General features: G+C 38.9%; 1 protein-coding gene across 2 annotated transcripts in view; it reads right to left on the minus strand.

The window, feature by feature from the left end:
- Nucleotides 1–1,783: 1,783 nt before the first annotated feature.
- The window catches only part of PDS5A (PDS5 cohesin associated factor A), a gene marked incomplete at its 3' end in the record, with an annotated part of 92,490 nt that continues 69,613 nt past the window's right edge, over nt 1,784–24,660 (minus strand). Inside the window, exons 22-33 of one of the 2 annotated variants that reach the window (XM_080931604.1) lie at nt 23,652–23,720; nt 21,942–22,078; nt 20,304–20,427; nt 19,861–20,065; nt 19,411–19,525; nt 17,406–17,538; nt 16,738–16,857; nt 14,988–15,050; nt 14,120–14,265; nt 13,456–13,567; nt 9,558–9,901; nt 1,784–4,132 (exon numbers count right to left, since the gene is read on the minus strand). In XM_080931604.1, the coding sequence (XP_080787730.1) occupies nt 4,129–4,132; nt 9,558–9,901; nt 13,456–13,567; nt 14,120–14,265; nt 14,988–15,050; nt 16,738–16,857; nt 17,406–17,538; nt 19,411–19,525; nt 19,861–20,065; nt 20,304–20,427; nt 21,942–22,078; nt 23,652–23,720 (1,572 nt within the window). Of the gene's footprint in view, nt 4,133–9,553; nt 9,902–13,455; nt 13,568–14,119; nt 14,266–14,987; nt 15,051–16,737; nt 16,858–17,405; nt 17,539–19,410; nt 19,526–19,860; nt 20,066–20,303; nt 20,428–21,941; nt 22,079–23,651; nt 23,721–24,660 lie in introns of those variants that run through there. The other variant, XM_080931605.1, reaches the window with a different exon arrangement.

Below are 24,660 nucleotides of genomic sequence, written 5' to 3' on the forward strand. Positions count from 1 at the left end.
CTCCTCTAGTGATGCACAGTACTGGGCTTGGTGGCATTAGGGATGTAGACGCAGGATCGGGGTCGCTTAAGGTCATTCTTAGCTATGTAGTTAGTTCAATACTGGAGATGCTGTATTAACTGCGTGTGTTTCTTGCTATTCTTCATCCACACTGCTGTCCACTCAGAAGCATGCCCAACTATATTTAGCTTATCTTTCATGCAGTAGTCATGCTAAGACAATAGGTGTCTGCACAAAATAGCTTTTAAAGAAATTAATAAACTCTATATGATACTGTAAAAGACTTTACATTCCCATCAGCTCTCAGCTACCTTTCTGCCTTTTTTGTGATGGGGACTGAACTGTGTAGCCTTGGGGGGGCCTTGAACTCGGGTCATCCAGCCTCGGCTTCCTGGGATTAATGGTATGAGCCCCTGTGTGCACTATGCTGCTGCCCTTGCAGGTACAGATCACCTCTAGTTCTTTCAAGCTCCCCCAGAAACAAGGAATAAATACAATGCTGTTTACAGAGAATGATTTTTGTTTGGTATAATATAGTCTTTGCTAGATAATGTCAGGAGCAAAAGGGTGCCACGGGGAGAAAAGCAAGGGAGTGTGATCTGGGAATGTCCCCACCTAAAATCCCGATCATCACCTTGGACCAGCAACATGAGAAATGAGACATTATATCCCTGTGCTAGAGTCTGAGGCAAGACAGAAGACAACTATGCTATTAATGGAGTGTGTGGCTGTGTGCACATGAGCGATCTTGAAGCTTCGGGAGTTTTTTCCAGCTGCTTGGGTGGGGCTAGCAATTCCAGCTCTTTTGGGGTTGAGGCAGGAGGATTAGGTGCAAGTTCATCCACTACAGGGTGCCTTCAAAGACAACTTGGGCATGAGACCCTGCATGGGGATGGGGAAAGAGTTTAGAGATGAAGAGCACTTATTTTTGCAGCGGACCTAGGACCAATTCCTGCCACCCACATGGGACCTCACCATCAACTATACTTTCAGGGCATTCAACATTTTTTCTAACTTTTAAGGGCATCAAGCTTACATGTGGTACACAGACACACATGCAATCAACACACTCATAAATTCAGACAAATCTTAATAAAACAACAAAGACGGGAAGAGGAACAGGATGAATGACAGGAGGTTTGGCGCCGTCAGTCAGAGCTAACAGACCGTTGGAGTGAAGACACGTCTGTCAACACTGTCCCTCACTACGGATATTGGCTGAGGCACATCAGAGTTATCCTACCTTCGCAAATGATCTAGGCCCATTTAAAGAGCCCACGTAAGACTGAAATCTGTTCTATTTTATACTTCACTCTGGCGTAGCAGATCATATAGTTTTTGTTAAGACAATGCACTAAATAGTATATAGTGTATTACCTGAAGACTGATGATTTAAGAAAATCAGCACCAGTAACCCGTGCCTGCATACTCTTTACCTTTGGTCTGTTTTTAGCCATGACTGTCAAGAGGCCAACTATGTATGGGGAGCATCAGACATAGAATGTAGTGCTAGGCGATGGCCTCTCTTAACCTCTTACTGTCAGTCCCTTCTACATCCATGTGATCAGGGGCAATAATCACTCCATTATTAAACTAGTATATAATGTCCCCATTTGTGACACTTATCACAGAGCTGTAGGGAACAAGAACAGATTCCATCCCCTGCGTTATGTGCTTCAGTCCCCGTGAGCACATCAGAGGCTTGAAAATGCAGAGTACAGAGCAGAGTGTAACCAGCCTGTGGCACAGGGCACATGAATATTCAGGTTTCCACACTTCTACATAATGCTGCATTTCTTGGTTTTATTTGAAACAGTGCATATTTTTAAGCATTTTATGGAAGGATTTTACACTTGTCATTTACACAAATTACAAGGTTCGGCTTAAAGTCTTTTAAAAAATTCTAAAAATCCAGCCCATGTGCAGCACAAGAATATGCAAAACTACTTTACATTATACACACTTTTATCAAAGGAGATACAAAATTCTGGCTTGTAGTTTTAGACAAATACAAGAAGCTTCAAACTAGACACAAAGGGTTAACATGAATTCTCAAATATAAGTCTGCACTTTTGTGTTGTATCTCTGAGATGTAAATACCAAATTCCTAAGAGATTTACATTTTCCTTTTCAAAGAAAACCTGATACATTTCCAGTAAACAAGTCCCTCTCTATTTGCTGGATCCCCAACTAGTTTGCTCTTTCCTCTCTAAGCTCCAGAGCCCACACATCCATGAGGAACAGGCCCCGGCAGTAACGGTTTCAATGTAACGGATGCGAATGGATCTGCTGTGGCTAACTGCTCAACAGAGCTCACTGGATCCCGGCAATGACGTTGTGGTGGTGACAAACATGTAAATGGTATAGCACACTAATGAATGAGGGCCTGACTGTATGCATAGATGCTCTGTCAGCAGACTGGAGGCAACAGGCAGAGCAGGGCGTTACGCCCAGTCAAGGACTATTGTTTATCATTGGTATTCACGCTCTCTAGCTATCTTGTGACACCTAAACACGTGAGTGTAAAATACTTAAAAGCCCACCTCTTACCCAGAGTTAATTTATAGCCAACTCTCAATTACCTATGAGAACCTAACTGACATATATTATCCATGAATTTCATCCTGGAGAATTTAGATTCTTCAATGAATTTACACACCCATCCAGACCAAGTCAGAATGCAAACGGAGCAGCACATCCCAGTAGGATTTTAGGTACAGGCCAAGTGGAAACAGTGGAGACAGGCAAAAAGATCTGAGGAGGATAAGAGAAATATTAATTTCAAACTTCTCCTCGCTCTTGCACATGCCTCATTAATCTTCTGTCTATAGTCACTGCAAACCGAGCACCTGAGGCACAGTCGCATTTTACATAGATAAGGAGAGTAGGCTGAGGTCGGCAGCTTCTCGCATCCTAGCCCTTTCACATAAAAATTCCTAAGGAAGTAAAGTAGGATAAAAAGATAAGACTTCCATAAGACATCTAAAAGCATTTATTTTATGCAAAAAAATTAAATAGGATTGTGTACACAGAAACGGTGCACACATTATCTATGCTGAACAATGAATGCCAAGGAATACAGTATTCATGTAACAGTTGTCTGAAAAATAAAAATAAAAACGAAGCCCCAATTATCAGACAAAAATAAAATGCCTCTTTCCCAGCAGCACGGTGCCCGACGTTGAGAGCGGCTCTGCACACCTCCTTCCTCACAGCTGCCGGTGTCACCCGCTTAGTTCTAAACACAAACAACCCTAAAAACAAATCCAACTTTTTTTTTTACATTAATAATAAAAATCTGGTGACAAAAATTATAAAACCAAATCCTGGACAGTTTTTACTCCCTGAAAACCAATTATTCCATTATGATCATAGGAGTAAAAACCATTTTAAAGTGATATGCCTTATGAAACAATATGTACATTTATTGCAAATTATATTAAACTAAAATGGGAGAAATCATAATATGAAGTGTTTACTACCTGAAGGATCAATAATAATTTTAATTATTCTCTCATTCTGATAAACTCAGAAAGCAACATTTATAAAATTGCTACATTACTTTTCATAGCAGGGAACAGAATTCTGTACATCTCATTTTTTTTTTGCAGAAAAGTAGACAGGCAGAAAGAATAATACATAAGTTTCCAAAAGGAAAACAAAGAAATATGTCATCTGCTCTCGCTCTTGTAAAGCCCCAGTTCAGTAGACACCTGCTCTCCTGTGTGGCATGGGGTTCTTGGTTCTAGGATGGACCAGTCCTCAGCGTCAGTGTAAGGACACCCTGTTCCTCTCTAAATGAAATCTGCAGCATGGGAAAAATGGTTATGCCTTTAAGTTCCAGATACAAAGGACCTGGAACCAAGTGTTAAGCAATTTGCTTAATTATTGACTTTTCCCAGGAAAAGTCTGGGGGAGGGAGGATAGAGATGCTCTCAGCCTCTCTAGTCTCTGCTGTACATTTCCACCAGAGGACTGTGGCTCTTGTAGAAAGGAAGGCTAGCTTCTTCAGTTTTCAAGGCAGAAAGTGTGTATTTGAAGTGAGCTTCATTTCCTGTTTGGGGACATTGGAATCCAAGGTTTTACAGAACCTGGAATCTGCTTCTGTTTGGCCTTCATTTTCTCCTTTTACCTTGGGAACAGAAGAACAGAAAGTTAGAACCATCTTAAGTTTGTGAACAAAACTTCCCTTTTTCACCCTGACCTTCACTAAGTTCAGAGGATTGCCCTTTAAGCTCCATAAAACTAAAAGACCAATATGGAAGTTTCTCCTCTACAGCCAAGTGCTGTGGTCAGGACGGATCTGTTTAAAATGCTAAAGCTGTTCATCTCAATTAACTACAGGTTTTTATTGAATTTTTTCAAAAATGAAATTAAGGGTCAGATACTATTAGACGTTAGAATGTAAATTTATAAACAACAAGAAAAATCTTGATTTTGGGCTGTGGAAACAAATACAGTTTAGTATGCTAAATAACTATTTATCCTACAAGAAAGGAAGGTAGAGAAGGAGAAAGGGAAAGAAGGAAGGAGGGGCAAGAGAAAGAGGAGGCAGAAGGAGAAGAAAGCAAGCAAGCAAATGAATGAACTCAAACACAACATGTAGTTTGAGTCTGTTAACAGGTCAGTAGAGTAATAATTTTGACTCAGAGTCAGATCCTCAAGCACATAGGGTAGGAGCAAGGCTCTATTGTCTCTTTGAAAGAAAGAAGTAACCAACTATCTGATAAACAATCTACGGGACATGATGAGGGAGACGTGTTCTTCCCTGTGAAGGAACAGATATCTTCTGAGGAGTTATGCACATTCTTGACCACTATTCCCTCATGTTTCATACTCTTTATCAATTAAGACTCTGCCTTCTTTACAATTCAACTTGGGAATAATACAGAGTCCTAACCTGTTAACAAAAATGGATGCTAAAAGGGTAAGTCAACACAACAATTCCCGGAGGCTTAAAGATTAATGTCAGGCCTACTACAAATCTACAGGGCTCCTGGGAGCTCTTACACCGACCTATAAGATGCGTCTCGGCAACAATTGTCTAGACCTCATCCAGTCTGTGTCCCAACAGGAAAATGTCATTGTATTTCGATAAAATTACCTGTCACTGAATGTATATTTGTATCAAACTAAGAAGTCTAGTACAGAACCACAAACCTATAATCTGACGTAAATTCCAAGACAACCTGGGGTTGTTTGGCAACTCTGTCTCCAACAAACAGTTGCTTAACAGGAGGTTATGTCATCTTCCCACTGCAAAGCAAATCAGTAAATCCTTCTCCTTAAGATAGCTGGGGAGATGGCTCAATGTTAAAGGCTAGGCTCACAATCCAAATTATAAGACAGAAATTCCAGATCCCTGAACTCCTAAAACCTACACTATGCACGCTAGGCAGATATGGAGCTAAACAAAACTGGTTAATCATCAAAGACACTTTCCTGTAAATAGTAAGTATGAAGACTGCTTGTCCACTTGAATTCTGTGCACCTCCTCCATCTAGTACTACAGGTGTGTATCCGATGCTTATGTCCCACCCACCCATCAAGCTGTATTCTAGCTGCCTTCACTGATATTAACTTCTTCCTTAATGGAAGCATCTGGACTTGAGTGTAAGCAAAACATATTCAGAATCAGTGATATTTACTAGTATTTTATGTTTATGCTTGTCTTTTATCTTTACATTTTAAAATTTATTCTAAGGGCTGGAGAGGTGGCAGTGACTACTCTTCCAGAGAACCCAGGTTTGACTCCCAGTACCTAAATCCCAGCCTCAAACATTACAGTTAGCTCTCTTTGTACTATGCAGCATCTGGAGTCAGAACTCAGTTGTTAAGAGTTGGCAGAAAGTGCCTTTATAGGCTGAGTCATCTTCACCAGTATGGTGTTTCTGATTTAAAAAAAAAAAAAAAAAAAAAAAAAAAGACTTTGAGTACTAGCCAGCCTTGAACTCAGATCAGAGACCTGTCTACCTCAGTATCTTAGGTGTGGGATTAAAGGTCTGGGGGGTGGGGGGGACGAAAAGGGTTTTAGGGTATAGCTCAGACTGACCCGGAACTCACAACACTATTTTCAATGCAGAATTTAGTGAACAGTTGGCCTTTAGTTTAGTTCCAGTACACAATAGAAAAGTAATTCAACTAAAGAAACATCATTCTTCAAGCAATTAAACTTTGAGCCGAGACAAACACCCAGCTGTTAAGATGCTGTTGCCTCACTAGACAGCAGTGGTTATAAGGGCTTAGTCTTAGAAATGCTCCAGTCACATAAGAGCCTTCTCTAGGTACAAACTGTTTTAAACACAGATTAAAACAAGGACAGGACACTTACTGGTCCTCATTTATAGAGTGCTGTTTGAAAACCCACCCTGCTCTTCCAGAGGACCCAACTTCAGTTTCCCACACCCACAGCAGACAGTTAACAAATGCCCATAACTCCAGCTCCAAGGGATTAGATACATTTTTCTGACACCTTTAGGCACTCCTACATGCACACAAAATTAAAAAATAGAAAATAAATAAATTAATTAATTTAAAAAAAAAAGGCACAAGGATGGGGCTGGAGAGGTGGCTCAATGGTTAAGAGCCAGGGCTGCTTTTCCAGAAGACCAGGGATCAATTCCCAGCACCTACATGGTAGCTCACAACTGTCTATAACTCCAGTTCCAGGAGATGTGACACCCTCATAGACATACATGCAGTCAAAATACCAATGCATATAATATACAAATAAATTAAAGTGCCTGGTCATCCTCGAATTCAAGGCCAGGACAGTCAATATGAGAGTCTTTAAAAAAAAAAAAAAAAAAAGGCTAGAGAGATGGCTCAGAAGTTAAAACCATTCTTCTACAGGTCCTGAGTTCAATTCCCAACAACCACATGGTGGCTCACAACCATCTGTAATGGGATCCGATGCCCTCTTCTGGTGTGTCTGAGGAGAGTGACAGAGTACTTACATACATAAAACAAATAAAACAAAGTAGATCTCTTTCAGGTGAGTAAGGTGACACCTGCTTATGCACGAAGTACTTAGGGTTAGAGGTTTGAAACCAGAATTCAGATTCAGTCTAGGTCACACAATGAGTTTGAGGTCATTTTTTTTCCTAAATAAGAAGTTGGACAGGGTTAGTCATGTCTGAAAGTTTAGCATTTTTGATGCACAGAAAGACAAGGCGCTGTGAATTAGAAGCTAGTTTGCATACACAGGGATTTCTACGCTGGTGGGAAGGAAAAACACAACAGGGAGGAGTAACAGATAACGGAATACTGCCAGGGTAAAAGATATTTCAAATTACTAACGCAGAAAAGAAATATCTGTAGCTATCACTGTTAGCTGAGGTGACCATGATTCATTTGAAACAATGGCCACACTTCCTAACTTCTAAGGTAGTGCTGGACTAATACACTTGCAACAACTTTTCCTATTACTAGTCATATTACTAATATCTATACCAGGCATTATGCCATGTACCTTTATATCAGTGGTTTCCAACTTTCTTAATGCTGCAACACATTAATACAGTTCCTCTTTTCTTGTGACCGCCCCCCAAAATTATTTTTTAATATTTATTTTGTTCATGAGTAAATTGTAGTGTCATCAGACACACCAGAAGAGGGCATTGATCCCATTACAGATGGTTGCGAGCCACCATGTGGGTGCTGGGAATTGAACTCAGGATCTCTGGAAGAGCAGTGTACTTACCACTGAGTCATTTCTCAAGCCCTCATAAAATTGTTTTTGTTGCTACCTCATAAGTGTAATTTTGCTCCTGTTAAAAACTGTAATGTTTCTATTTTAGAAAAGGGGCAACAAGCTCTATGTTACAGGTAACTACTCAGTCTTACCACTGTTGGTTATCTAAGTTTGCCACTTCCCACCTTCCCTTTGGTTTCACTAAACCTTAAAACAGGGGCTTTTCCCTGGGTGTGCTTTGAAGGAAGCTAGCAGCATGCTTAGAGTCTAGTTTAAAATGTGACTAAGTTCTTGATGCCTACATACAGGTATTAAATCTGTTATTAAAGGACAGTATGGCAGGACTACAGCACTGGAGCCACACCCTGTTCAGTCTTGCTTCCTGCTTTCCTAGGCCATCATGGCCTAGGAAAAGGATAGCACCTTCCCACACAGAACTGCTTTTTAGTTTCAATGCACTAATACATACATGGAGCTCAGCACCAAGCTTCAGTCACAGAAGAACTAATTATATTAGTATTTTAACAGGTAACATGATTCTAACCTGAAAACCAAAACTATAAAATGCAATAAAAGAAATGCTGGCCTGAGGCAACTTATACACCAGCTCTAGTGAGAAAATGTGGTCAATAGAGACCTGTTAAAAATATCACAGGAAATTACCTTCTTTCTCTCTCCTCCTCCCTCCATCTACCTCTCACCCCAATCTCCCTGCTGTTTCTATACCTCTCTCTTATTTTCCAAGTCTTATTTATGAAGCCTAACCTGGCCTCATGGGTGGCCTTGATTCTCTATGTATCAGTTTAGAAGGCGCTGGCAACGAAGCCCAGGATATCGTGCACAACAAGCAAACACTCTATCAACTGAGACCAATTCTCAGCTTCCGTTTTCAGGACTGAATATAAACACAGAGCATACGGTATGGTACGGCGGCTCAATAACCCTGGAACTTGAATGGCCAAAGCAAAAGGACACCAGGAATTAAAGGTCAGTTTTGAATAAAGGTGACATCCAGGACAGCATGGTCTAGAGTGAGACTGTGTATCAAAAAACCCAAAACAGCAGCACCCCCAATACAAACAAAAAAAAAAAAAAAAAAAAAAAAAAATCAAAAACAAGAAAAACTATCAATTTATAAAACATAGATCTGAAATGATTCTGCTTCCCAGAATCAGAATAAACAGTCAACTGTTCTTATACAGCAAACTATTTCCAGCAAGCAGTTCAATGGAGTTTTGCATATTCATTCACACCAGGGTATGGCTACTGCCATCTCCACCTATTTCTAGAGCCTTCCCAGCATTCTCCACTGAAACTGTCAGTCCTCCCTAAGGTCTCTCCTGCAGAGCCTTAGAGGACGCTAATCCCCAGCACAGCTGTGACCAGCACTCAGGAGGCAAAAGCAGGGACTGCTCTAGTTCAAGGCTCGACAACAGAACAACAGAAACCTCAATTTCTGTCCTTTCAAGACTGGTTTATTTAATGTTGCACAATGCCCTCAAGGTTCACCCATTTTGTAGTATATTCAGAATGCCATTCTCTTTCAGAAGTAATTAAAATCACGTTTAAGTCTTCTCCTCCTCTAGCCTTCCTTCCCCCTGCCTCTCTCTTCCTTTCTTAAAGACAAGGTCTTAGAAACACATCCCAGAGTGGTTCTGAATTCATAACCCACTTCTGCCTCCAAGGGCTAAGGTTACAGCTGTGCACTGTGACATTCAGTTCTCATGAGTTTGCTCTAGCAGCACACACAATGAACATGTCCTGTCTCAGTGTGGGAGCATGCTCTTCCAGAACCTACTTGGATACTTTGCTATTGCCAACCATTTCCATCCTGGACAAGATGAGGGAGAGTGGGGCCCATTACCTTTGTAAGTCAATTTGTCTCTCTGTCGGAACTGCCTTTTTGGCTCCATCTTGTATCTTAGGCGCTTTGGCATTACCTGCCTCCAGACTCTCTTGGCTGCCTGCAGCTCTCTTCCTTCCCTTGCTAAGAGGTTTATTTAGATCATCGTTTTTGGTTGTATTGCCCTGAGATTCAGATTTGGGGCGACGTCCTCTCCTGGGTTTAGAAGGGGCAGGAGGTCCTGACTCATCTACTTTCTCATCTGGCTTCTGTTGGATGTTCTCAGCACCAGCTGCTGTTACGATTCTTTTCTTTCCTCGGTCACTGCTGATGTTGCCTTGGGCAGACTGATCGGAATTAATTTCCTAAAAGAGCACCAAAACAAATTTGTGAACATAAACCGCTTAAATATTACAGTAAAAAAGATTATGAATTAAAAAAGTAAACTGATGTTCTAATTTTGCACATCTGTGTGTGATTTAATTCATGCGTGTGGAGCCTGAAGAGCACTGTGGTCTCCTTCCCAATTCTCAAGCATACTCCAAGTCTCTCCTGAACTTGAACACTGCTAGCAAATCCCAATGATCCTGCTGTCTTGTCCCTCTGCTGGGGGGTTGGGGGGGAAGACACATGAAACCTGTGGATACACGCTAAGCTTTGGTTGTGTAGCAAATACTCTTTTACCTTTCTAGCTCTCAGAAAGGACTTTACACAAGTCATTACATTTTATTTACCTATTTTGTGTGTGCACACTGCATTTCATGGCACTTGTGTAGAGGTCAGAGAACCACTTGCAGGAGTTGGTTCTCTCCCTGTCCATCTGGGACCTGGGGACTGAACTCAGATCATCAAGCTAAATATTTACCAACTTTGTGAGTGGAGCCATGACAACAAGCCCCTTGACAGAATTGTAAAGAAGTTGGAATGCTAAGGTTTCTTTCTGATTAATTGCTTATATCTAAAAAGTAAGTTCCACTAAAAGTAAGTTCCCAGAGGATATGGACTGTACCTGCAGCCTACCTTAGCTGTGTGTTGTAGAAAGAATAGATGGACCAAAAAACCAGGGAGAAGTCCTGTCAGCCACTATGAGTTAGCGCAGAGGTCACGCAGACGCAGTGAGCGCCGCTGAGGAGCAGCACTAACTACTGAGCAAACAAAGGCTTCACGTCCACGGGAGCCAACACGGGTTCTTCTTTCTAGATACTTTTTCCTTTAATTTTAAAAGCTATCCACATGCAGTAAGCCTTAAAGACAATCAACTTTATTTTCCACCATATTCCTTAGTTCCTTGTTTACTAAGGAAGGTCTCTAATGTACCACTTTTCATGAGAGGGCTATTTTCACAATGCAATAGGGCTTTACTATATTACCTTTAGATAATCGTTTTTGTCCTAACTTCCTTATTGTCCCTTGCTCTTACTGAAGGTTTTTAAATGTGAAATTAGTATTTACCCACTTTTAAAAAATTTAACATTAGCTCCTGTGTGAGTTTACAAGTAACAAGACCCCACTTCACCCACACAGGTGTAATGGGCTTCAGAGAAAGCAGAGACAGGCAGAATGAAAATTGGCCTTCTCATAGGAACCTTAGGAACAAATTACAATTTTAATTATTATAATTCTAATTAATTAAAAGAAAAGAGACGCTTGAGTTGATACACATTATAACCCCAGTATGTGGAAGGATGGGAAAGGGAATGACTATAAATTTTAAGCCAGCATCAGTTATAAAGCAAGTACCAGACTGAGACAACAAAGCAAAATCATCAACCAACAAAACTAAACAACAAATAGAAGAGAATGACCCCTGTGCAAAATAACCTACATCTTTTCAAAATTTCATTTTTCCCAGAAAACCCTTTCTAGAATGGGTGGGGTTTATCTGAAGTCTCTGCAGGAATACAGGGACCACGGTGCTTCCCCTAGAGCAGCTCACACAAACACAACGCAACAGCTCGTAATGCCTCAGAAAATAACTAGACATAAGTCATTTGAAGAAACGGAGATTCCTGGGGAAAACAAAATGTCATCACACAGCCATAACTTAGAGCCGTATACCTGGGTAAGTCCTCTATTGCTAAGTCATAAACGAAGCAATATGGTGATGTGTGTGTGTAATCCCAACACTAGGGAGGTTAAGGCACAAAGATTTCATGTTGGAAGTCAATCTGGGCTATAAAGCAAATAAGCCCAAAGGCCACACTCTCCTATGGAATTTAGGGTACAAATGCACGTGTAAGGGAAGTGAGTAAGTAATAAAGTCAATGTTCTGACTATGTCCCTCACCCGAATCCATGCAATCTGGGTTCTCTGAACACAGCCTGTGCTCATCTTTATGTTACTGTGTGCCGCACAGAACAGATAACAAGAGCAAATACAACACCATGCAAATCTGCACAGCTAAGTTGGATGTAGTGGCACGTACCTACAGTCTTAGCATACAAGAGAACTGAGGCATAAAGATGCCCATTAACTCAGAGTTTAAATGGTGAGTACCTGACAGTTGGGACTATGGATTAAAACTCTGTCTCAAAAAAAAAAAAAAAAAAAAAAAAAAAATCACAGAAACAATAACAAAACAACATCGCCACAATTACCCCTTCTTCCTGCTCACACACACGAAGGAAGGAAAGGAGGAAGCCCGATGTGTAAAAAATTCACTTATTTTTAGGTAGAAGATAATGAAGACACAAAGGCCATGAACGAACTACACCTGCCTATGTTAAGCATAGGTGATCAATGTCTGCTGCAGTCCGTATGTGTATCTTAAGCTTCTGTATGCCCAGCCCACTTAGTTCTGTACAGGGATCCCACAGTAAGCAGACACACTGCTGTCTGTATTGCAAGAATTAATGGCAGTGAGACAGCCCTGACTTTTGTCTAGTAACCTGTTGTTTCAAGCCACTCCTGCCTGCATTAGGAGTGGAAGATGAGCTACTTCTCAAGGATCAAGTAAACAGAAAGTTAATGAATCAGGCAGAGTACATACTGAAGCAAGATCTGAGTCACCTGCTACTGCTATTATGTTTCACTGCTTTACTTCCTGATAAAACACTTGGAAGGACATGGGGGAGGGGTGCAAAGTGATAGTTTAGGGCTTAAGGGTACTTGCTACTCTTATGAACCATGTGAAATTCCAGTTCCAGAGGATCTGATACTCTTTCCTGCACACTGTGGCACTTGTCACACATGTGCTACACTGTCATATACAGCAAAACAATCATACACATAAAACAAGATTAAATTTTTTTAAAAAGGAAGAAAGAAAAGTGGGAGGTGGGAATTAATGCTTTTGCAGAGGACTCGGGTTCACTCCTAGCACCCACACGGCAGCTCACAACTGTAAATTCAAGCCCCCAGGGATCCACAAAAACTGCAAGTCATTCGTACATAAATACTAAGTAACACACAATGGATGGATGGACGGATGGACGGACGGACGGATGGATGGATGGATGGATGGGTAGATGGGTGGGTGGATTTGAATGAGTGAACTGAGTGCTTCAGTTTGAATATCATGGTAGAACATGTCTGTAATTCCAGTTATTTGAGAAGTGTAACAGGAAGACCACAGGAAAGAAGACTAAAGAGATGACTCAGCACTGCTGAGAATGTCCCATTCCCAGAACATAAGCAGGAAACCCCTTACTTAATGGCAAGCATCTGTAACCCTGAACATGGAAGACAGGTGAATAGGCTAGAGTTCAGGGCCAGCCAGCCTGGAGTGAGTTGAGCAGCACAAACGAGAGTTTGCCTCAACAACGTGGAAGGCAAGAAATGGCTTCTAAACATTATCCTCTGCCATGTAGGAAAAAGCCCTGGGTCCTCTGAAATACCAGCTAGTACGTAATTGCTGAGCCATTTCTCCAGCCCTGCCTTGTGCAAACCTCAACACAATAAACAAAGGAATAATATTTACCTTATTCTTTACTGTATCAATATTCTTTACAGGTGTGACAGAAATTATTCTCACAGGATTCTCCTCATTTTCACTAACTCCAGTTTCTGATGCCTCTGAACTCTGTTCCCTACTAGAAAAACAGACAAATAAACAAACAAAAACAAAGTCTTTCTATTTCAGCAAAGAAATAACCAATTTTATTTATTGACTGGTCATATTACTATATATCCACTCACCTCAGAGAACTAATTGCTGTTCTAGAATTTATTTTCTGGGGTGTGCTATGTAATGTGGTATTTAGGTTTGTAATTCTAGTATTCCAGAGGCTGAAGCAAGAGACATACCACAAGTTTATAGCATATAGTCTGACTATATAAAAAGCACTCTTTAAGCAAGGTGTGAGCATGTGCACCTTTAATCCCAGCACCTGGGAAGCAGAGGCAGAGGCAGGTGAGTCTGAGGCCAACCTAGCCTAAATACCAAGTTTCAGGCTAAACAGAGTTACACGGTGAGAGTCTGTCTCAGAATACATACACTATACTTTTATGTCTCATTAAAAAAATCCTAATTATAATACTTTTACATAAACCCATTCTATGATCCAATGCCTTGAAAGTAAGTTAAAATGTTAAGCCAAGCAGTGAACAAGAAAACAAAGTGTATTCAGAGAAAAATAAATTGCCTTGAACGACTTCCGGCTGAAGGACCCAGCTCTGAATTGGCATTAATATTGCTTCCAGTCTCTGTGCCCGCACTTCTAACGTAAGGCTTCCTTCCCGTCGCTGATAAAGGCTTGTTTACTGTACCTAGCACTCCAGTAGGCTTTGGCTAGAAAAAAGAAGAAAAGAAAGAAAGAAAAACCACACACTTGTTATTTCACTCCTAAGGGAAAGGAGTATGTAAAATGTAGAGAGCTCAGACGTGTGCTTTGGTGATAAGGCAAGAGTACTTGTTCTGTTGGAGAGCTACCAGGAATGATAATTCTGAAAACCTATGGCTCTTTTAATAAAAGAGTAAATCCATTACCTTCACTTAATAATGAGGCAATATTTGCTATTTGTCTTTACTTATTTCTTAACTGAAAGAAAACATACATCCAGAATTCATGACACACCTAAATTAGAAGTAGACTACTGAGTATACACTTTTACATCACCTTACTTCTATAAAATGTAATCCTATCACTTCAGCCTTTCATATTAGTCTCTTTTTTCCTTTTACTTTTCTTATTTTAGACAGGGTCTCTCCATGTAGCCCTGGCTGGCACTGGACTGACACAGATAAAGCTATGTCCTGAGTGCTGGGATTAAATTTATGAGCCACCAACACCTAGCTTATTTGTCTTTCTTATCTACTTATTGTTCTATCCACCCTATGAATTTTAAATAAATTTGAGCTTCACACCACTTTTAAGAATAAGTAGCAATGGTTCTAAGCAGTGGTTAATTGCAAAAAAGATAGCAATGTACAATGCACCCCCACAAACCTGGAGGCATATAGCAGAAATAATGCACATTAAACAAAAACCCCAAGCAAAACGTATAGAGTACCTTTCCTGTTAACAGGAGAACTCTCGTCTCTTCTGAAATATAGCTTTTGTCATTACAGAAGTCCTGTGGAAAGAAAGAACAAACCAAGCACCCTTGCAGCAGCAGTGAGCTCATGTGCTCTGCTCAGTCAGACCTGCACGGTTCCAGGCCATGGTGAGCACTGCTGCACCAGAGAACTGCACATACTTGGCAAGAACTTTCCTGGAGCATAATATCCTTGACTGTTCAACATTTTAATTATTTAGTTGGTTTGTTTTGAGACATAGTTTCTTTATATGTAGAACTGGCTGCCCTAGTTCATTCCTAGTTTCTCATACTGTTCAAAGTATGATTACTACTTTAATATAAAATCTACTTTTCAACCGATAAAAAAGACAATATTTATTTGTTGACACCTTAAATTTTTCTTTTTGGGGCAGTCTCCTGTAGAGCAGCTGCAGGGTTTCAGATACTTCTGCCACACCATGCCAGGCTTATCCTAGGTATTTCTATTCATTAAACTCCAGAATGCATTTCAGTTATTAGTATTGAGAAACCGAGCACCTGCCTTTTAACTAGGCTAGTCTTAAGATTCACAAGAAGTCCACCTGATGCCAACAGGAGTTCAAGATCACCTTTGGCAACACAGCAAGACCTAATCAAGGAGAAAAATGGGTAGGGGAGTAGAGTGCAGAGGACTGTCTTACTAATTTCATTTCACACACACGTAAAGTACACTGCACACTTTCATAAAAACTTCCTTATTTAGTAAGGTATAATTTAAAAATCTTAAAAGGGAAGGAAGGAAGGAAGGAAGGAAGGAAGGAAGGAAGGAAAGAAGGAAGGAAGGAAGATCTGCCCATAGCTGTGACAGATGTGAAAAGGGGGCTTAAATGTGCCTAGGAGTTAACCTATATTGTTTCTTTCTGTGCTTTGTTCCATGCACAGAGTCCTGTTATATATGTTTAGCCTGAGCTCCTTAGTGCAAGCCAGGACTAGAAGTGTTTGCACCATGCCCAACTCAGCTATGTAACTTCCTTTACAAAATAAAGCTTTAAGCTTAACCCCCCGCCCCCACATAAGCCTGGTGCTCTGATGCTTGACATTTAAAGCAACATTAAGAAGTAAGAAAGTGGCGTATGATCGCAGAAAAAGCGAGCAAGCACTCTAAGTGGGTGGGGTTGATTGTTAGAGGCCTTCAATCTTGAGACTAATTCCTGAAAACCACATGGTGGAAGGAGCCAGTACTGACTCAAGCTGTTCACTAGCTAACTTTATTTAATATATTCATGTAGAACTACGAATTCCTAATATCTATTCATCCCCTCCATCCTCTGGCCTGGAATTCACGATGTTCTGAGTGCCGTGATCCCAACTGCGCAGCACTTCTTGCCTGAAAGCACTGCCAGTCTGTAAAGTGCTTTTTTCAGCTGGGGCTAGAGCTCTTCTAGAGTTTCTTTCTAGCATACACAACAAGGTCCTGGGTGTAACTTCCAGAAGACACATAAACACATAAACAAACAAACAAACACACACACACACAAAACCACAAGTAGTATTTATTTTAATAAATATCCAAATTTAAAAATCTGAAAGCTTCTTCCTATATGTAGAATGAACACCAGAACAGCAGCAGAAAGTTTACCCGTCTTCCATTTTCCTCAGAAGCTTTCTAAAATCTGACCTTTAAACTATCTAATATTCATCACCAGTATTGACTGAAATTTAAATCACTTTTCCTATGACAGAGAAATCACATGAAGAAAATTACCTTTTCAGGCTGTGTAAAGAATTTCGTGGGGAGGACTGGGTCCTTTGGTGAGTCTGCATTGCACAAAGCACTTTTACTATTTATAACACACAGCGCCACATCACAGACTGTGTAAAGTTTCTAGAGAGTAAGAAAAGAAGAAACATAATGATCCAAGTACCAATTCCATCACACGTACAAATCCAAGCTGTAAGACACAAGTGAGCACCCGCAGCAGTCTGTTCTGCTCAGCCGACTTATATTCCAGCAGAGGCAAAACAAAAGTGTCCGTGTTCTCTCCCTAGAGAGGTTCCTACCAGAATGTGCGACATGTTTAATCGGTGTGTGTCCTCCATTCTCAAAAAGAGGGGTGGCAGGAGGCTTAACAGCACTTGTTGCTCCAGTAAATATTTTCAGTTTGGTTACCAATATCTACATGATAACTCACAATCATCCATAACTCTATTTTCCTGGTATCTGGCCCCTCTTCTGACCTCTATGGGTACCAGGCACACACTTGGTACAATTTCACACATTGAAACCATTCATATACACCAAAAAGAAAAAGAAAAAAAGAAAAAAAAATCTGAAAAAAAATTAAGAAGTTACAGGAATATTTTAATAAATACTGTAATTTAAACTATTATATAATTGGTTGGTGTATTTTCCTATGACATCCACTGCCTTACTTCATTTGTCTTGGCTTCATCTGGAGACTGGGCGTCTCTGGTTAGCTTGATATTCTCTGCCATCTTTTTCATGAAGGCATGGCTGTTGTTTTCATTCTTTGTCATCAAGACTTCAAGCATAAACCACAGGCACCTAATGAGAAAATACATTAAACAGGATAAACGAAGATGATTTTTGGTTCAATGGACTAAGTCTTCAATGAAAAGTTTGGCTGTCAACATAAAAGAATAATATTAACATATCATTTCATTAATGATATCAAATGATGTGGATTTTTTAAAGATAGGGTCTTCTATAACAAGTTGCCCTCCAACTCATTGTATAGTTTTGAACTCATCTTTCATTGAGTGTTAGGACTACAGATATAATCCACTATATCTAGCGCAAGAGGAAAAAGTCACAAAATATTTAAAATAGAAACGCCTGCTCTGAGAATTCCTTATAGTTTCATGACATGCATAAAAGCAACAGAGGGTCTCAATAAACATTTACACTGTGATGTATTTCAACCCACAGTACAGATAAACAAGTCATCATACTGTATACCTTTAGCACCAAGCAAGCTATGCTGAAGGTTTGTTACTGCTGTGTAAATTGTGATGGGATATAGCAAGTCTCATGAAGTGGTAACCAACCATGCAGCTAAGTCCCTTATAAAACTGCTTTTGCTGTTTCTTGTCACAACATGAGCATTAAAACATAAACTGAAAGGGCGAGACATGAGTTTACAAGAGCAGTGAACACCAACCCATACTAACCACTATCGTCACTTGGGGAAACTGACATGTCTGGGATGAACTTTTTTTGCCCAGTTCCCAGGATGATTTACATATAAGAGTACCTACTAGGGGCTAGATGGATGGCACAGAGGTTAAGAATACTGACTGCTCTTTCAGGAGTTCTGAGTTCAAATCCCAGCAACCACACAGTGGCTCACAACCACTTGTAAAGGTTGTGATGCCCTCTTCTGGTGTGTCTGAGGACAATGATGGTGTATTTATAAAAATAAATGAATAAATAAAAAAGGAAATGCTGAAAGAAAGATTACCTACTTTTCCCCACCGGAGGGGTAGACTGAATATGGCAACATTCTGTGAAGCGCTGGGCTTGAAGCCGACCAGGTATGATGGTGCACATTCAAGTCATGCTCACTACACAGCTGATAGGAGCCCAAGCTAGGCTAAAATAAGCTAGTTTAAGAATGCACAAGAATGGTAAACGTGCTTACATTTGTTATGTCTGCCAGAATTCTATCTAGATGAGAATGGACCGGGGACCGTCAAAACAGTGAAGCAGAAAATGTGACAAATATAAATCCTCCTCCACTGGATTCCATAAAGAATTTCTAGAAACTCCCTTTCTTTTTTAAAAAGAGAGATTAAGTACCTCAAAGTTACAATAAAAAGATGGAATCAGGATAAAACCTTGATTTTATACTTTTATAAAACACATGTGACAAACATAGCAGTCCTCATGTGAGCACGTGTGAAAGCAGCATTACTGAACAAGCACAGCTATACCGAACCATGCTAACAACACTGGAGCCGCGCACTGAACAAGGTGGCAGCATGCTAATGTACACTTTATTAATTTCAGTAACTCTCTGGTTTCAGAATCCTCTATCCTATTAACTTGTAGGATCCTTGATCCTTTTACAAAGACCAACAGTGTTAGAATTACTGTTAGGAGAAAATAAACTATTCTCACTGCCTTAAGAGTATGAGACTTGGGCTGGAGAGATGGCTCAATGGTTGGAGCACTGTCTGCTCTTCCATAGGTCCTGAGTTCAATTCCTAGCAACCACTTGGTGAGTCACAACCATCTGTAATGGGATCTGGTGCCCTCTTCTGGTGTGTCTGAAGACGGTGACAGTGTACTTACATACATTTAATAAATAAATCTTTAAAAAATTTTTTTAAATTTAGAATCATAAAAATTACAATGAGTATAATAATAAAAATTAAGTGAACACAATTTGTAGAATTCCTGAAACATATGACTTACTCTTTTATATCACGAAGTTGATCAACATCTTGAGATCTTGTAAAATCAGGATCGTGGGCTAGCAGGTGAATCATATATGGAACCACATATTCTGGCAGCAATGATAATAGTTTCTCTAAATAAAAACATCATAGTTAACAAGAGCTTTTATAAATGCTGTCCTTGTCCATTTGCTATGTCCCTGCTATTAATAGTTGTGCTACTATGCAGGTGACTGGGAAAGTTACTCTAACATCTGAGTAATGTATCCATATTAAAGCACACCAAGGACTCTACAAGGAAACACAATTATTCAAAACATTTAAGTTAAATAAACAACTTCAATACAAGATTTTAGTTTCTACACATACGACAACTATGCTAACATTTTTTAAAGGTAACCATTTTAGTATCAACTACAGTAGAAATGCAAGTGCCCCTCTGACATACACTCAATTATCAAGCACATACCAGTAGCCATAGGGTTCTGTTTAATGTACTCCCTGCGTATGCTGATGTTCTTTAATAAACACTGGCGAGCGTGTGCTCTTCTTTCCTTCACAGGATCTTTGGCACACAAAGCAAAGATCGCCATGTACTCCAATGGGAGAAGTAGCTTCACAAGCGCCTTATGAAGCTTCTGGGCAAATATTTGCCGTACTTGGTAGCACTCATCCTGCATCAGGAAAAGACAAAGATACACGAGATGGGCAGCAAACATTGTTTATATGTATACAAATGCACACACATGCACTTTCTTTGGTTAAAAAAAAAAGTAAGATGATGATTTATTGAAAGAATGGAAAAAACAATCTCTTCGGTGTATATATTCATATTTCAAGTGCATCTGTACTCAAAAAATAGTAAATACAATCAAACTGAAAACCAGGGTTTGAAATAAGCTTTCCACTTACATTAATAACCAGTGCACAGAGCTGAAACTGTTCTGGGGTAATAATTTCATGGTAGCAGGGTTCCTGAGCAAGCTTCATTATGGCACTACCAGCAGCTAATCGCAAGCGAGACATATCAGATTTACTATAAATAAACAAAAAGAAATAAACATTTCCTATAACCATCATTACATATGAAATTCTCATTGCATTTGACTCTGAGATTAGTAAGTGTAACTTAATGTGCAAATAAAGGCAGTTGCTTTGTGTTTATTAACTCAGAACCTAACAAAAAGGTTCAAGTCACTGTGGCTCATAAGCATGCTCTACCACCAACTTTTCATCCAACCGATTGAGCCCACTTACTCTACCAGACAGTGCTAAGAGCCAGGTTCATCACAGTCGGAATCCCATGTTAAGAATACAGTCACTGTGAAAGACTGATTTAAACAAACCAAAGCAAAAGAAGCTAATCATGTTACATCCAGATTGTACATCATATACATTTACACCAATAACTGAAACTCGACATAATCCCAGATTTCATAAATGGCAGTGAGACAATTGCAAAGAAGAACCAGATATAGGAAAGTTCATAGAGATTAGAATATGATTAGGTCTATGTTTACTTTGAATGACTTTCATCATATTTCATGAGTGTGGATGTATCGCTATTAACAGGGTAGATATAAACTATTCCACTGTGCTACAAACAGGGCACCAACTCCTAAGGAGAATAAGGACAGAATTCATTTTATTTCCCAGTGAGTAAGCAAAGATTCACTAATTTTTTTTTCAATTTGATAAGGAAAACTGAAGCTTTAAGTTTAGATCATACTACTTAGTTGCACTTCAGCACACAGTTAAGATATGCCAAATATAAAGTTTTCATTATTTCCAACCCAACTTTAACCATTTCTTATGTTCATTTACTCACCATAAAAGTGTTGGGTTTTGTTTATTGTTCGCAATCACTTCAATTTATCAAAGCATTAAACATAATAACTATAATTGCGTATGGATGTCTTCAAGTCGATTTTTTATTTTTTAAGAAAATAATTGATGTTATCTTTAAATAACATAATAGTACATAGTATTTAATTGTACTCAATAAATACTAAATGCATGAAAAATAGGATTTGTGTCCTCTCACATCAATCTAAGTAGAAATCATGATTTTTCATTGCTGATGCTCTGGATATCAAGTATTTGAAACAAACAAGGGTCTTCATGTAAGGAACAAAAAGGAGATAGTAATTACACTACACTGAAAACTGAAAATTAATTTATCGATTCTTTTCTTTTTGCAAGTATAAACTTTCCATGAAATTGCCATAGACTTCTCCTAACCTTTTTTTTTTTTTTTTTTTTTTTGAGTAACCATTTGTTCGATCATATTACGGGGTGATTTGACTTGGAAATTCAACAAGTAATTGCTTATCTAGCAAATGTGGGTTTTAGTAACTCTGAGCTGATCTTACATAAAAATTTATTAGCAGAAGTACATAGTTTTGGGAAATGACAAAAATGTACCAATATTCTTCATTGTATTCAAGAGAGATAAATCCACAGCTTACAGCACAATTAAAATATTTAATATTAGTCAACTCTCACCCAATCTTGGGTACAAGAAAACTGACTAGAAGGAAGAAAGCTCACCTGATCCTCTTTTGCTCTGTCAAGTCACCTTCACTAACCAACATCGCTGATAATAACCGAAGAGTTGAGTTGGCAGATTTGGACTGGTTGTTTTTCATACCCAACAGCCACCTTACCAGAAGTTTAATTGCTTGTACCTATAAAATATAAACATGCTAAAAATAGAAATCTACTTAAAATCTAATTAAAACCAATTTAAACTAACTTGATTAGTGACACTTGTTATCCTAATCAGTGAGAATTTATTCCCCAAGGCAATTAGAGAAGAGCACCAATAAGAGCACGCTCTGTTCTGTGCACGCACATGTCCCACAGCTGTGCACACTCTTATTTACAATAGAGAAAAGACACACATTCCTATGATTGATAACTCATTCAAGTCTTGCTCTCCAGATTTTGATACAGTTAAGACCTAAAAGTATATCATGTAAAATATGCATTTAAACCACTAATTTCTATTATGTAGGAGGGAGGAAAGAGAAATGGATGCTAACTGTACAGCAATGTACATGTATAGGTGGAATAACTTTTATATATTAATTTCTTTATTTATTGTTTGGGTTTGTTTGTTTAAATACAAAGCCCTGGCTTTCCTGGAACTCACTATGTAGACCAGGCTGGCCTACAACTCAGAGAGATCCACATGCATGTGCCTCCTGAGGACATGCACCACCAGCTGTCCAAAATATCAACTTTAAATATAATTACAATTAAATAATTACATTTTAACAATGACTACATTCCAAAGTAGCAAGTAGATATCACTATGGACATTTTTAATACAAAGAATTAATATGTGCTAACTATCCTGATTTAATCAGTACACATTTTAATATAACTCCATAAAAAGTGCAATATCTTCAAAATTCTTTAAAAAATTAAAAATAGCCACTATGATGATTAAAAACAATTATTTAGATGATATATTACTACATTATCAGAAAACTACTGAATAAATCAAATCTGGTTCATCTTAAATATCTCAACTAAAATGTTGGAGCTTACATAACTATTTGCAGCCCTAGTTATCGGAAACAGGGCTGCAGAGATGGGCCAGTGGTTAAAAGCACAAACTGCTCTTCCAGAGGTCCTGAGTTCTATTCCCAGCAACTATATGGTAGCTCACAACCGTCTGGAATGAGATCCGATGCCCTTTTCTGGTGTGTCTGAAGACAGCTACAGTGTACTCACATAAATAAAATAAATAATTCTTTTATCTGAAACACTTATCAATATATATGAAGAGCTAAAGATCTAAGTATCATTTCATACACACACACACACACACACACACACACACACATACTGACAAGCTGACTAAAATCAGACAAAAAATATGACTAAGAAAGTAATATATAGGCTCATATATTTAAGTGTCCTCATTGTCAGAACACTGATTCAGCATAGCATAGGATAGGGGTGTGCTCAGCCAACCCACATAAAATGACTCAAAATCATTTGTAACTCTACATCTAACTACCTCTAGTCTGAGGGGACCTGAACTCCTATGTGTGCACTAACGTGTGTGCACACGCGCATACACTAACGTGTGTGCACACGCGCATACACATACACACACACTTAATAAATAAGAAATAAATAAAGCAGCCCACTAGAAAAAACTTATTAACTATAACATTAAAAAGCCATGATACCTACAAGGATTCCCTTTTATCAACATAAGGGCCATTAATTCCTAAGCAAATATACCTTTGCTAGTACTTCAGGAGAAACTTCCTCATCTGGAGACCATAATTTTCCATTCTTCTCACCTGTTGACTATAGATAATATAAAAAATTTAGTATTCCACCCCGATAACTACGGTGTGAAAATACACAGGTAAAGAACTTAGAAACGAAGGACAAAATTAGAGGAGTCACAGTTTTCAAACTCAAGACATACTATAAACCAATAGTAAACAAGACTATGAAGCAAGAATAAAAATACACAACAATGGAAGAGGGGAGGAAAACCTTTTTATTAAAAAACAAGAAAACAAAACACCAAAAAAATAGCCCTTTTATTATAGATGTCAATTCATTTTGTCAGGAATACGTATACCATGTTCTGGGGAAAAAGAAAATTGTGTGCCAACAAATGAGGAATGTTGTTAGATAGTAAACATCTCCAAACATCACCTAAAAAGAAAATCCGATGAACTCAGCAGGTAACACAGGAAGAAGTCTTCAATACCATGCAATGAACTAAATGAATACTAAAGAAGTATTTAATACCCAGAATATACAAATAAACTTTGCTGGTACAGTAATGAATGCCTTTAATCCAAGAATTTAGAAAGGAGGCAGATAAAGGCCAGCTTTCGTTATACACAGAGTTCAAATCCAACCTGGGCTACATGAGCCCGTCATCTCAAAACCATCAAAACGTACACCTCAACAGTCCAAAGCAAGTACTAAAGGATCTGAACAGATCGCTCTCCCAAAAGGTACACAGATGGCAAATAAGCACTTAGAAAATGATTCTAATTAAAAAGAGAAAAAAAAGAATACCACATTCATCATTTTATATTTATTCTCTCAAAAAGACGGAGAAACAGGACCCTACAGACTTGTTTGGTAAAAAGATTTAAAAGGGGGTAGACACTATGGTAACCAGTTGGTAATACCTAAAAAATGTTCAATAATCAGATGACTCAGAAATTTTACTTTTGATACATATTAACTACAATCGCCAAAACCCAAACTGTTAATTAACAAA

Source organism: Micromys minutus (assembly GCF_963924665.1).
Source record: "Micromys minutus genome assembly, chromosome: 1".
Classification (NCBI taxonomy): Eukaryota; Metazoa; Chordata; class Mammalia; order Rodentia; family Muridae; genus Micromys; species Micromys minutus.